We start from the raw sequence: 13,680 nt of genomic DNA on the forward strand, positions 1-13,680 counted from the left end.
TCTTTCACTTTGAGCCTGTAGAACAGGATTTACGAGCACCTGTCACCGTGCACTCTCACTTAAGCAAACAAATAGCACCTCTCCTACAACACCAGCGCAAAATCATCTGGGGGGGAATGTGGCCACCCGGTCCCTGCTATCATTTTAGCACCGTGCTGTGTGTGTGCGAGAAGTTCTGCATACAATCCAGATAATAAATGCAAAATGATGGACTTGACCAGACTTCACCTGAAGTATGTTCAGCACACTGCATATATCACAGCAGTAATGAGTCCACGCTGTCGTGCAATGTCGTGTATACATTGGAGAATGTTTAACAACTTTTAACATCCACAACATATACAATACAAATCATGCAGAACATGCCAAAACTGAGTGTTTGTCCATTATATCCACAAACATTTAGTTATAGTTTATTTTAGTACTATTTAACGTTATTTTATTATAATTATTGGCATCATTGTACATGCTTAGTTAGCTATCTTACCCTTCATTTTTTATTCTACTTTTTTGTGCACAAAGCCCTTACAACAAAAAAAGCCAATTATTATATTTTATGCCAAAATCTAAATTTATTGCATTTTATCTGTCCTCCTCCTCTAACTGCTCTTTCAGAATTTTGAGCATGCCTGTAGGTACAACCGGTTTTCAAAAGTTCAGTTTTTCTTTGTCATAATGATGTATGATAAATGGTGTACAAGGATAACAAAATAACTGCACCCAGTGTTTTTATAGATTAACAATAGACCATCATGCCCATAAGGACATCATTTTGTGTGTCTATTTCCTCCTTTGGGTGAGAAACAGATCAATATTTCAATCGTTCTTTTTTTTTTTTTTTACTATAAATCTCCACTTTTACTTTCACTTTCAGAATGTGTAGATTTATGGCAAAAAAGGACCTAAATATTGATCTGTTTCTCACAAAAAGTGACTGCATCACTTCAGAAGACATATATTAAACCACTGGAGTGATATAGATTACGTTTATGCTGCCTTAATGTTATTTTTGGAGCTTGAAAGATCTAGTCACCATTCACTTGCATTGTATGGACCTACAGAGCTGAGATATTCTTCTAAAAATCTTTGTTTCTGTTCTGAAGAAGAAAGAAAGTCATACACATCTGGGATGGCATGTGTGTGTGAGTAAATGATGAGAGAATCTTCATTTTTGGCTGAACTATTCCTTTAAGGTCCAGGTTTGGTAATGAGAGGCTGTTTGTTTTTTTGTTATTAGAGTTTTAATCAAATTTTGCTTCCAATTTTATTATTTTTTTTTTTTTTTCAGGGACAAATACACATTAATCAAACATCGTACTTATGTAAATGTGTCAGATTTAGTCAAATGCTATTAATTTCCATGTCCTTTTCTCATGAGACCTCTTTCTAATCTTGGTTTGTAATTTACTATAAATTAACCATAATTTCTTTTTTCTTTATACATTGATTCAAATTTTTCCAAAGCAAAGTTTCTTACACTGTTTCCGTGTCATTGTTCTGAGAGTTGCAGCATCATTAAATACTTTATAATCAAGGCTATTTTTAAGATCTGTCTCTCTTTTTCCAACAATATATCAGCAGTGTTCCTGGTAAAAATGGCAAGTAAAAATGTACTTCTTAGATCTCAGAACAATTTTTTTCACATTAGTCATTTAGTTCTACTAAATGGGGATGCTAATATTTTTAAGGCACATTTTTACAGTGATGACATCAAGCATTGCAGTGAAGTATTTCCTTTATGAATGCACATGGATATTCCTGAAATGTAATGTTCTTTGCCTGTGTCTTCATCCTCTCTATTTCATTTTTTAATGCAGCAGAGCTGCAGAGGGAGGGAAGCATCGAGACACTCAGCAATAGCTCAGGTTCCACCAGTGGAAGCATTCCCCAGAACTTCGAGGGCTACCGGTCCCCTCTCCCCACCAATGAGAGCCAGCCCCTGAGCCTGTACCCCACCGGATTCCCCTAAAACCAGCTGTCCCGCGCACATCTCGGACCCAAGGAAGCCTCTCTTTTGGCTTTGGACAATCTTGACAGTACAACCACATCAGAGAGGCTCCACTCTCTCTATCTCTATCTCTTTACCAAGTGATCCCTGCTTATTTTTGCTCCGATGGCTGTTATTTAAAATGTGGATTTTTTTTCCTTTAATCAAACCAGGCATGCACACATATAGGAAAACAATGCTCAATCAGGACCAGAGTTCAGACTAGAATTTCATTTTCTGACTAACAGGATGCTTTATTGTCATTTCACAATGCTTGTAGATCAAGAAGTTAATGTGATGTAGCTTTAATTTAAGAGAAAGGGAGAGTGAGTGCTGATCTGATGTACTGTAAAGGGATTGATGTAGTCGCAATTTTCAGAAAACGTGTCATTTTTCTAGTATCATTATCAGTCGAACTTCCGGTGTGTAGGTGTGTATCTTTATTGACCATTCTTTGAGTGTGCGTATGAGTCTTTTATGATAGAGAGTGTATATGTCCACCAAATATGAGTCCTGATTACCTAGATTTAAGCTTGAGGTCATAAAGCATTACATTAAAGCACTCTCGCAGCAAATGAGTCAAAGTGACGACTGAGTTGCAGCACAATTAAAACCGTTTCCTTTTTAAAAGCAGAACTGCCTTCCTATGATGTTTGTATGTACTGATGTTAAGAAAAATACTTCAGTGCTTAAGATCTGTTTGGAAAAGAAACACGTGTTGCTAATCATATTCAGTCAAATAGTGTTTTAATCTGTTTCGGTAGATGTACTGTAGTTAACATTTGAAAAATCCTTAACGTTTATCTTGTATCTGATAGGTAATCAAAATTGGTTATGCTTACGATATAAATGTTGCTTGTGTTACATCATAGTGTTTATTATTTAACACATTTGCTCTGTATATTTGGGTTTGTTTGTTTTTTTATTTTTTAGCCAAGTATTTCATTTTTGGTGTTTAATTTCTTCTGGGGATGTGATTTTCTTTCTCTTATTTGTGTTTTTTTTATTTTATTTTTTTAGTTTTTTTAGTTTTGTTTTTTTTTGTTTTTTATGCCTTTCAAATTATGGATAAATGTGAGATTTATTGCTTTTTTTTTTAGAAGGGACCTTTGTTCACCAATGTATTGTTTCCATGTTTTATTGGTTTATTGGCTGTGTGCAAGGCTGGTGTTCATCCACAGCAAATTTAATTTAGCTCATAAGAGGAATTAGATGTCTGCTCAAACTTATGGATCAAGTCCCCTCACACACATCATCATCATTATAATCAATATAATAATTTATTTGCTTAACCAATTTATATTGTTCAGTTAGAATAATTTTTCAACTTTAAGCTGGGATGTAAGTTTACACACAACTATTGATGAATAGCAAGTAAACTAATACAAGAGTTATGAAATTGCTAAAAAGAAGCAGTCACAAGTTTGTCAAGAAGCTTAGAGGAATATTCCGTGTTCAATACAAGTTAAGCTCAACCGACATCATTTGTGGTATAATGTTGATTACCACAAACAATTATTTCGATGCGTCCCTCCTTTTCTTTTAAAAAAGCATTTGTTTATGGATTGGCCCCATTCACTTCCATTGTAAATGCCTCATCCAGACTTTTGCTTTTTTAAAGAAAAGGAGGGACAAGTCAAAATATTTTTTTGTGGTAATCAACATTACTCCACAAATGCTGTCAATTGAGCTTAACTTGTATTGAGCGCAGGATATTCCTTTAAAGAGCCGCTGCTGGCTGACAGTTTGGTGCATGTTGAAAACCTGAGTAGCTTGGTTCCTGGAGAGGAAACGTGTCATGGTTTGTTCACCATAATTTAGAATGGACAAAGTTGGCATGATTTTAGTGAATGCAGTGCACGTGCTTTATATGGACTACATAATTTTTTGTAATTATACTGAAGTAATATTGTCATGAAATAGGAATTTAGGGAAGTGAAATTAATGATTCTATACATTTGGTGTTTGTTTAATACAATATGTACATTTTGACTTTCTCACAAATCTTTTCCCTTGTTAACTTGCTTTGCTTTTTCATCTTCTCTTCTGAATATATTTGTTATTAAAAAAATAAATAACTGCATTTAAATTATGATAGAAATCTGAGACAGAGGCTAAAAATCTAAATCACTGCTTTTATTTAGGTAACTGATATTTTTTTTTATAATCTTTACCCCCTACAGTAATGTCCACAGGCTTTACAACGTTGACTTAGATTTCCTTCATCACTGCTTTAATTGCACGTGTTTAAGCTTTGTTTCACTATATTATATAGAAATGTTTATTTACAGTTATCTAATGCTGCTACATTTTCCAGTACCAGCTGTGCATTGTGTAACATCATGAGGAATTTTTCAGCTGCACAAATGTCAAAGTTCTATAACTGTGCTCTTTCTGTATTGAAACTACAAAGACTGTAAAATGGATATTGAAATGCTGAAAGCAATAATACATCTCATTACTTAATACAGCATTAATACTTGTCATTTTGAGTTATTGTACTTATATATTGCTATCAGAGAAGCAGGGCAAACCTGTTGATGTGTCTCTTTCTTCTAAGAACTTAATTCATATTATGCAACTTGACTTAATGCCCACCTGGCAGACAAAACCACTCACAAAGCCATTGTTGTGTGATTATAGTGATCTTTATTGTGCAGAGTCAAACAAGCAAAGATATATGATACATGCAAAGAACAGAAAATATTTTTGTTTCACCTGTTACTATAAATTTGTATTCCTCACCATCTTCAGGTGTCTTCTTCAAGTAGAACACAGGAGGTGTGAAATCTCCATGTCCCACCGCAAGCACCCTAAACACAAACTCTGTCCTTCTATAGCACGGCTACACATAATGTCTCAAAGCCGTTATGTTTTGGCCATCTAGATGGTGTGGAGAAGAGTGGCAGGCCTCACACTCAGTCTGGTAATGTCAGCCCTCGTTCCTCTTTTTCTTTCTACCTCCAGACCGCCAGTGCCACCTTATCACTGGAGTGTCCTCCTATAAATAGCAATAGAAGATAGAGCACACATTTCAGTGAGAGTGTGTCAGAGGTTTCCTCCTCTCCTCGGGGTTAGAAAGCTGCTATGCAAATTTGTATGTTTAGTTCAAAAAACATTTATCTATAAACAGTCTGCCGTTAAGTCACTGTGGAACTGAAACACATGAGTCAATCTCTCAAGGCTTGTTGGCAGTCAATTTAAGATTTTGTGGCTGTTTGTTCAAAAACACCCTCTAAATCCTCTATACATCCCAATGGGAATGGTCTCCATTCAGTAACCGTCTCTGTTCTGGCACAGCTGCTGGTCTCCTCACATTAGAGGTCATGCATCTCTTAGTAACTGAATATCAACTGATGGGATGACAGAGAGAGAGAGAGATGGATGGATGGATGAAGTCAGAAGTTTACATACACATAGTTTGAAGTCATTAAAACTGATTTTTTTAACCACTCCGCAGATTTCATATTAGCAAACTATAATTTTGGCATGTTGTTTAGGACATCTACTTTGTGCATGACTCAAATAATTTTTCCAACAATTGTTTACAGACAGATTGTTTCACTTTTAATTGACTATCACAGTTCCAGTGAGTCAGCAATTTACATAAACTAAATTAACTGTGCCTTTAAGCAGCTTGGAAAATTCCAGAAAATGGTGTCAAGCCTTTAGACAATTAACTTCTGATAGGCCAGTTGGAGTCAATTGGAAGTGTACCTGTGGATGTATTTTAAGGCCTACCTTCAAACTCAGTGCCTCTATGCTTGACATCATGGGGAAATCAAAAGAAATCAGCCGAGACCTCAGAAAACAAATTGTGGACATTCACAAGTCTGGTTCATCCTTGGGAGCAATTTCCAAATGCCTGAAGGTACCACGTTCATCTGAACGAACAATAGTACGCAAGTATAAACACCATGGGACCACACAGCCATCATACCGCTCAGGAAGTAGATGCATTCTGCCTCCTAGAGATGAATGTAGTTTGGTGCGAAAAGTGCAAATCAATCCCAGAACAACAGCAAAGGACCTTGTGAAGATACTGGAGGAAACAGGTAGACGAGTATCTATATCCACATTAAAACGAGACTTATATCGACATAACCTGAAAGACTGCTTAGCAAGGAAGAAGCCAATGCTCCAAAACCGCCATAAAAAAGCCAGACTACAGTTTGCATGTGCAAATGGGGACAAAGATCTTACTTTCTGAGAAATGTCCTCTGGTCTGATGAAACAAAAACTGTTTGGCCATAATGACCATCGTTATGTTTGGAGGAAAAAGGGTGAGGCTTGCAAGCCGAGGATCACCATCCCAACCGTGAAGCATGGGGGTGGCAGCATCATGTTGTGGGGGTGCTTTGCTGCAGGAGGGACTGTGAACTATATTGAAGCAACATCTGAAGACATCAGCCAAGAAGTTAAAGCTCCCTAATGACCCCAAGCATACCTCCAAAGTTGTGGCAAAATGGCTTAAGGACAGCAAATTCAAGGTATTGGAGTGGCCATCACAAAGCCCTGAACTCAATGGAGTGGTGGTGGCGTAGTGGGCTAAAGCACATAACTGGTAATCAGAAGGTTGCTGGTTCAATTTCCACAGCCACAACCTGTCCTTGAGCAAGGCACTTAACTCCAGGTTGCTCCAGGGGATTGTCCCTGTAATAAGTGCACTGTAAGTCGCTTTGGATAAAAGCGTCTGCCAAATGCATAAATGTAAATGTAAATCCGATAGGAAATTTGTGGGCAGAACTGAAAAAGTGTGTGCGAGCAACCTACAAACCTGACTCAGTTACACCAGTCTGGAGGAATGGGCCAAAATTCCAGCAACTTATAGTGAGAAGCTTGTGGAAGGCTACCCAAAACGTTTGACCCAAGTTAAACAATTTAAAGGCAATGCTATCAAACACTAACAAAGTATATGTAAACTTCGGACCCACTGGGAATGTGATGAAAGAAATAAAAGCTGAAATAAATCTCTCTACTATTATTCTGACATTTCACATTCTTAAAATAGGGAATGTTTTCTCCAATTAAATGTCAGGAATTGTGAAAAACTAAGTTTAAATGTATTTGGCTTATGACTTCAATGATAGATAGATAGATAGATAGATAGATAGATAGATAGATAGATATTACAGGAGTATGTGGAATAATTAGAATAATTATACATTATTAAGATGGATGAAAATGTCTGTCACAATTTTAAAAATTATCATCAAAGAGCTATTTTTTTTCAAATAATCTTATCACATGCCTTAGATGCATCTTATTTCTTAAATACAGTGAGAACGACTCCTATTGAGTGTAAATAATATTGAAAACAGAAGGTTTTTATTAAAGAAACTCACAATTGAAATGCATTTGAGAAAGAACAGATACGTTAGATGAAGTTAAGTTCATGAAACGCATCTCAGTATTGCATATTCAAGAAATGTCACTAATAAAAATGTACCTTAATGAAATGCCGTGATGTAAAAACATGTTAGTGTTTGTCAAGTACGCCATTACAAGTTAAAACTCAGGTCTGTGGGAACAAAACTTATCATACATTTAATATGATGTAATTCGTGACGTAAAATTCGATTCACCTGCACTGAAAAGTTACCAACATTTGCGACTTAATTGTTATTGTATTGGATGGTTATATATGATCCCTATAGTGCCAACGAACAAGTTAAGAAGTTATGCAGATTATTTAGGCCTATTTGTTGCATGCTATTTTTAAATGCACCATGTTATTTTATTTTTTTATTTTTTTTTTTAACATGTATTTACATGAAAGAAAGAAAGAAACAGCTTTTAAAAACATGTTTTGGGGGGGCTGTGGGATGATTGGGAGTCAATATACCTTCTTGCAAACCGTGGATCGCACACTTTTGTGTTGTAATAGCCTATTTGTTATTTGTCAGTCAGACGAGACGTGCAAAGCATTCATCTCCACAACTGTTTGAGATACAGCGAAGTGAATAATATCTGACAGCTTTGGGGGATTAAAAGAGTCACTGTTTACATTCATGTGTGACACACTGTACTTTTCAATTAGCTGTTGAATAGCCACGATTAGATCAACTTCAGGATCCCAACACCTGGACGCGCATCTCATCAGCGGCTTGATCGAAACGATGGGCGTTTGTATGCTAACAGACACCTGAAGTAAGAAAAACTACCTTTATCTTGAAGTAATTCTCACTGAATAGCGCCGGCTGGATGTTGAGAGGACGCTTTGTCTGTTTAATATTGATGTTAGCCTATGTAGAGATGTTTCCCTTATCAAACTTGTTAAAACTTTTTACTTGTGTTGACTTTCCTAAATGTAAATCTGATGTGGAATCTATGAAACAGCTGTTTTATCCGAAAAGCGTAACGTGTAAATTATATTTCAAGTCATTAAACAAAGTGAGAACAACACATATTGAGTGAATGTAAATAATACTGAAAACAGGTTTTTGTTCAAGTTACCTGCGACGTTTACGATTCAAGGTGATAAACAAAAAAATGAAATGCATGAAATAACACTAATGATTTTCACTTAATTTAATCATGAATAAGTGAAGACACTTTTAATTTAATGGATTTAAGAGCTAAATAAAATTCCCTAGATGTGCACGAAACGTCCACTAGAAATTAAAAGTCTAGAAGATAAAAATAGGCTCGTGTAATATATATATATATATATATTACACAAAGGAGAAATCTAGGCTACGGTATGTTTTGTTGATTGGTTTTGGTGGCTAATTATATGCTTTTTAAAATACCAGGATAATTTACAAGGACCACAAAAAGAAAATAAAAGAATGCAAAATAAGACATAACTGTTTAATGAATAATAAAGAAGGCTATTTTTACTTTCCTCGCACTGTTTTTTATTTGTATTTTTATTTTATTTTATTTTTTTATTAATATTATTGTGTATTTTATTAATGATATACTGCATAGGCTACTATGTGTGTCAAAAATGGTTATCTGATGTAGTGATACACCTCTAGACAATATTAATCAACCACAAAAGTTAGTGTCTACAGAAAAGGTAAAACACTTGTTGCATATAAGATGGAGCATGAGGCATAATCACTGAAGGGGAAATTATGGGGTCAGCAGCACAAGACAAAAGCTCAGGGGACCGAGTGAATCCAGTGTGTGTGAACATAAAGGAAACAAAAAAATCACCTACTTTAATTGTAATTCCAGTGTGAGATTTTAAAGGTGTAACCAGTCTGACAAGCCTCATGGCTAATGAAAAACAATATATATATATATATATATATATATATATATATATATATATATATATATATATATATATATATATATATATATATGGGGTGTTAGTTCTTGTGATGATATCGACATTTAAAATGTAAAAGGTTCAAAAAAAGCAATGCTTTTATCAACAGGATGTTTCTATTACAACGAAATCATGAAACTAAGCTTGTTATAGTTACTTCTCCGTTGGTAGCAATAATGTTTTTCGTGTTTTAACCCCTTTACAAAACAATTAGCAAAATGTGCTATGAAATAAGATTTAAGCGCAAGTGTGTTCCACTCATACTTGAGGAAAAAAATAATTAATTAAGAGAAAATATAAATTAAAAATAAAAACAGCGTTTTCATACTAGATATAATTTGCGGTTTAGCTGTTGTGTTAGATGATGAACGGTCTGCACAATCATGTAGGCTTCACCAATTCCCTGAGGTATTTAGAGCGCCCCCACCTGTTACCTGAATAAAGGTGTAGCTTCACCGAAGGTGGAAAATACTCATCAGCGATGGTTTTAAGAGTAATTTAAGAGCAGATTTGACTGGATTTAGTCTTTTTGGGTGGATTCTGAAAGTTCCGAATTATTCACATGAATTTAAGGCCCTTTGGGTAAAGATATAGAATGATTTCCTATTTTTAGCCTATTTAATATTTAGGCTTCTTAAACATAGCATATATTATTTACTATTTCCACCAAGAGTCTTAAAAAATATAGATTTAAAATATATACTGTGTGTGTATATGTATATTGTGATTTGCTATGCTTTTTTCAGTTTGTTGATTGTTGGTCATCATATTCGTGGGCTATTGACTTGACTCTTATCTTGCTGTTTCCCTTAATATATGACATTAAGTTTGTCCGAACCAGCCAGAGTCCTTACTGAAACGAAGCTCTTTATTACTCTCACTATATATTAGTAAAATATAGAACCATAAATGTCTTATAGAGATAACAAGACGAGACTCGCATTCGGACATATAGGCCTATGTATTGTAAAAACAGTAATTTACACAAATGTTTGCCAAAAATAGTTAAGAGCAATCAATAATCTATAATGTTTTGTGTGTGTGTGTGTGTGTGTGTGTGTGTGTGTGTGTGTGTGTGTGTGTGTGTGTGTGTGTGTGTGTGTGTGTGTGTGTGTGTTGAAAATGTAAAATTGCAAAAAAGGTTTCTGTGAGGGTTAGGTTTAGGTGTATGATTTGGGTTAGGGTTAGGAGATATAAATTATCGTTAGATCTGTATAAAATCCATAAAATGCATGGAAGTCTATGGAGAGTCCCCACAGTGATATAAAAACAAGTTTGTGTGTGTGTGTGTGTGCATGCGTGCGTGTGTTTTACGAAACGTGTTTAATAGTTTCAAGGAGTGAACTTTAAGATTTATGGAGCATATTTATGCCAATTCACTTTTGGACAGAGGGAAGGTAGCGGGCGAGTGGACCGTTACACCAGAGCTGTCTATAAAACTGTTGTTTTGCATCAATCAGATACAGAATGTCCAGAGGAAATGGCACGAGAGATTCCGCTGATTCGGTTCGGTGAGACAAAATGGGCTATGCGAGGAGCTAATTGTATGATTTGGTAAAATAAGCACGAGCATATCAAATCCTCTGTCCAAATGAAAAAAAAAAAAAAAAAAAAAACGGGGGATGTGGTGAAATTTAAACAGGGTGTGCGTCAGTAGTAAGAAGCTGGGTAGAAAGGAATAGGAGAGATGGGGCTGCTATAGCTGGTGGAGGCGCTGGGTATAGGCTATATGTGACAAGGGGAAATATGAGGGACTTTGACAGGTCTTAAACGGCCTGGCGCCAAGGCCTCAGTCTACTGGCTAAATATAGCAGGAGAGATGATGCAGAGAGATGGGGAGAGATGATGAAAAGATGAAAAGAAGGAGCTACAATGTAAAGGTAGAAAAAAATGAGCAACGGTCCTTTAATGATCAGCCCTAGAGGATCCTCTAGTTTCATATATGTGAAAGGTATTGAAAAGGGTTGCGTTATCTTTTGCAGGAGCATATTAATTTCCTTCGAACCCTGGAAACACAATTAGACACGTTGTCTTTCAGCGGACACCGTCTCAAGGACACAAAAGCTAACAGAAGCAGATCATGCATAAAAGTTTGACACTAGGCTATTTTTAACTAATGAAAATGTCCACACAGACACCTCTCTATATCTTCCTATAAAGCATCAGTAAACTTTTTGATCAGCTTTATCAGCGATTATATCATGCAGAATAAAAGTGGTCATCGGTTTTTCGATGTCCCGTTGTTTTGGCAGTACAGTGGCAGTGCAGTGAGAAGTTTTCCAGCATGAACGGTTTTTAAGACGTGTGTGATAAGAGCTCAGCATGACTACATTCTTGTCGGTTTAGATGTGTACGGCAGGAAAAATAAATCTGGCGTAATTGCAGAGACATTGTTGATGTGATTACTTCCTTTAGTATATACATAGAAAACCATTACCATTCTTCTCATGTGTGGTTAATCTCTTTCCAATCCAAATCAGTCTTTGTCGAAGTTTAAGTCCACAAATCAAACAAATAGTTACTATTGATTAGCTACATTTCAACAAGTTACTACATACAAATCATCTGTAAAATCCTAATAAATTATATTTCATATTTACCAGGTAAGCTTAGCTGCTGAATATTAGTAGAAAGGGTCATTTCAGTGCCAGGTTACAAAGATAAAAGAACAAAGAATACAAAGTATAATGAGCAAATATTTCCAGATGTTTCTTCTCTTAAAATGTGATTTACTCTAAAATATATTACAAACTTTTGTCAAATTGGCGTGGTCGTTCGTATAATTAATTTGAGCAATGCATTTTATCAAAATATGTAGTTTACACCTTATAGAGCCAAATGGCATAATGAAAATGTGGGTTTATTTTACTTTAATCAGACATTTAATTTCATTCACTTCATTTTCGCTTCACAATAAAGCATATTGCATTTAACTACTGTTACTACTTTTCTTTTTTTTTTACCATTTCGTTTGCAATTTGGCTAAACATTTAATTCTGTCATTTCATTTCATAAAAGCAAACAAACTGAAATTATTCCATTTGTATTGCAGCTATATACCTTGTGCTGTAATATAATAAGCAGAAATGTTTATTTAGTGAAATTATGATTCTTTTTTTTTTTTTTTTTTTTTTTTTTTTTTTTTAAAGCAAGCCATGGCAACAGAATTCAATTTCGCCTACATAATTATCACACCTGTTTTGTAAAAGCGTGCATAGCCCATATTGTACTGTCGGGTTATTAATAAATCCGAGCTCCTTTTTCTTTTTTCTTTTTGGTCTTTCACTCATGACTTGAGCAACAAGTGTCTACCACTATTTGTCTCTCTGTTTCTTTTTTTTTTTACGGTGCAGATTTCGCGATTATTATGCAATGCATTGGTGTGGAAATGTAATTGAGTTTTCTTAATAGATATTTTTAATAGATAGGCCTATTCTTAATTAAATAAATGTTCTTCTTTATACTTTAGGCTAAACAAGATTCATATTCAACGTGTTCGAAAAAAAAAAAAAATCTAATATAGCCTAAACATTTTACGAAGGTCTATTGGGTATTTGTAATGACATGTTTAAGATCAGTCAGCTATCCATAATGGTCTGGAGTCATAACGATTTATGTCTAAATCACGAAACTAAAACAAAAAACATAGATATTAAACGTTATCTTCAACGTTTTAAATAGAAGTTAAACATATATATTTCTAGCCAGCTGCGCATTATGCGTTATATTTGAACGTAACAGCATGGCTTTTAATATAAGCATTCCTACTGCATCAGTCAGTGCGTCTTTTAGGTCTTCTCTGGCGCAGGAAGGGTTAAACATTTGTATCGAAGTGTAAAAGTGACAACATTCCGCAACCGGTTGAATCCGTCCGGACAAACACGGAGATTGGACACTGGTGCATTTTGGAAATACCTATTCCTGGATATTCAATCTGACATCTGGTCAAAAAGTAGCATACTTTTGCATGCCAACTTATAAAGATCACAAGTCATTTTCAGACAAAGAAGGCAAGAACATGTCAAAACTTTGGCGTGAATGGTAAGGGGGGTTGGAGTGCACAGTTAGATGATTTTGGAGTAAATATGAACTGACAAGAGACGGTTCTTACTGTGGTACGTCAGCCGACTGGCGCCAAGCGGCTATCTAACAAACCCAATCCAAGTAAATCTAGAGTCTACGAGTGGATTTCTTAAAGGCATAGACGACACCAGACTACACTCGTCGCTCGACCCACTCCTGAAACTACAGGTCGAAAGTAGAAGGTGAACATTAAGGCTATAATGGTCTGACACATGCTGGCAGTAAGTCTGTTTTAAACCTAAAGGCGCAAAGATGTAGAGGTGTTTATCTCTCGAGAATACAGAAAAGTATATCCTTTTTATCCACTCACCTAAAAGTCAAATGTTGC

General features: G+C 35.4%; 1 protein-coding gene across 4 annotated transcripts in view; it reads left to right on the forward strand.

Annotated features, from left to right (window-relative positions):
* The window catches only part of bcas3 (BCAS3 microtubule associated cell migration factor), a 329,405-nt gene extending 324,945 nt beyond the window's left edge, over positions 1-4,460 (forward strand). For 2 of the 4 annotated variants that reach the window (XM_051666123.1, XM_051666125.1), the window contains one exon: positions 1,818-4,460. In XM_051666123.1, coding sequence (XP_051522083.1) covers positions 1,818-1,969 — 152 coding nt within the window. In that variant the 3' untranslated portion in view covers positions 1,970-4,460. The remainder of the gene's footprint in view (positions 1-1,817) is intronic. The other 2 variants (XM_051666124.1, XM_051666126.1) reach the window with 1 other exon arrangement.
* The last annotated feature ends 9,220 nt before the right edge of the window (positions 4,461-13,680 follow it).

The sequence above is a fragment of the Myxocyprinus asiaticus genome, chromosome 31, assembly GCF_019703515.2.
Source record: "Myxocyprinus asiaticus isolate MX2 ecotype Aquarium Trade chromosome 31, UBuf_Myxa_2, whole genome shotgun sequence".
NCBI lineage: Eukaryota > Metazoa > Chordata > Actinopteri > Cypriniformes > Catostomidae > Myxocyprinus > Myxocyprinus asiaticus.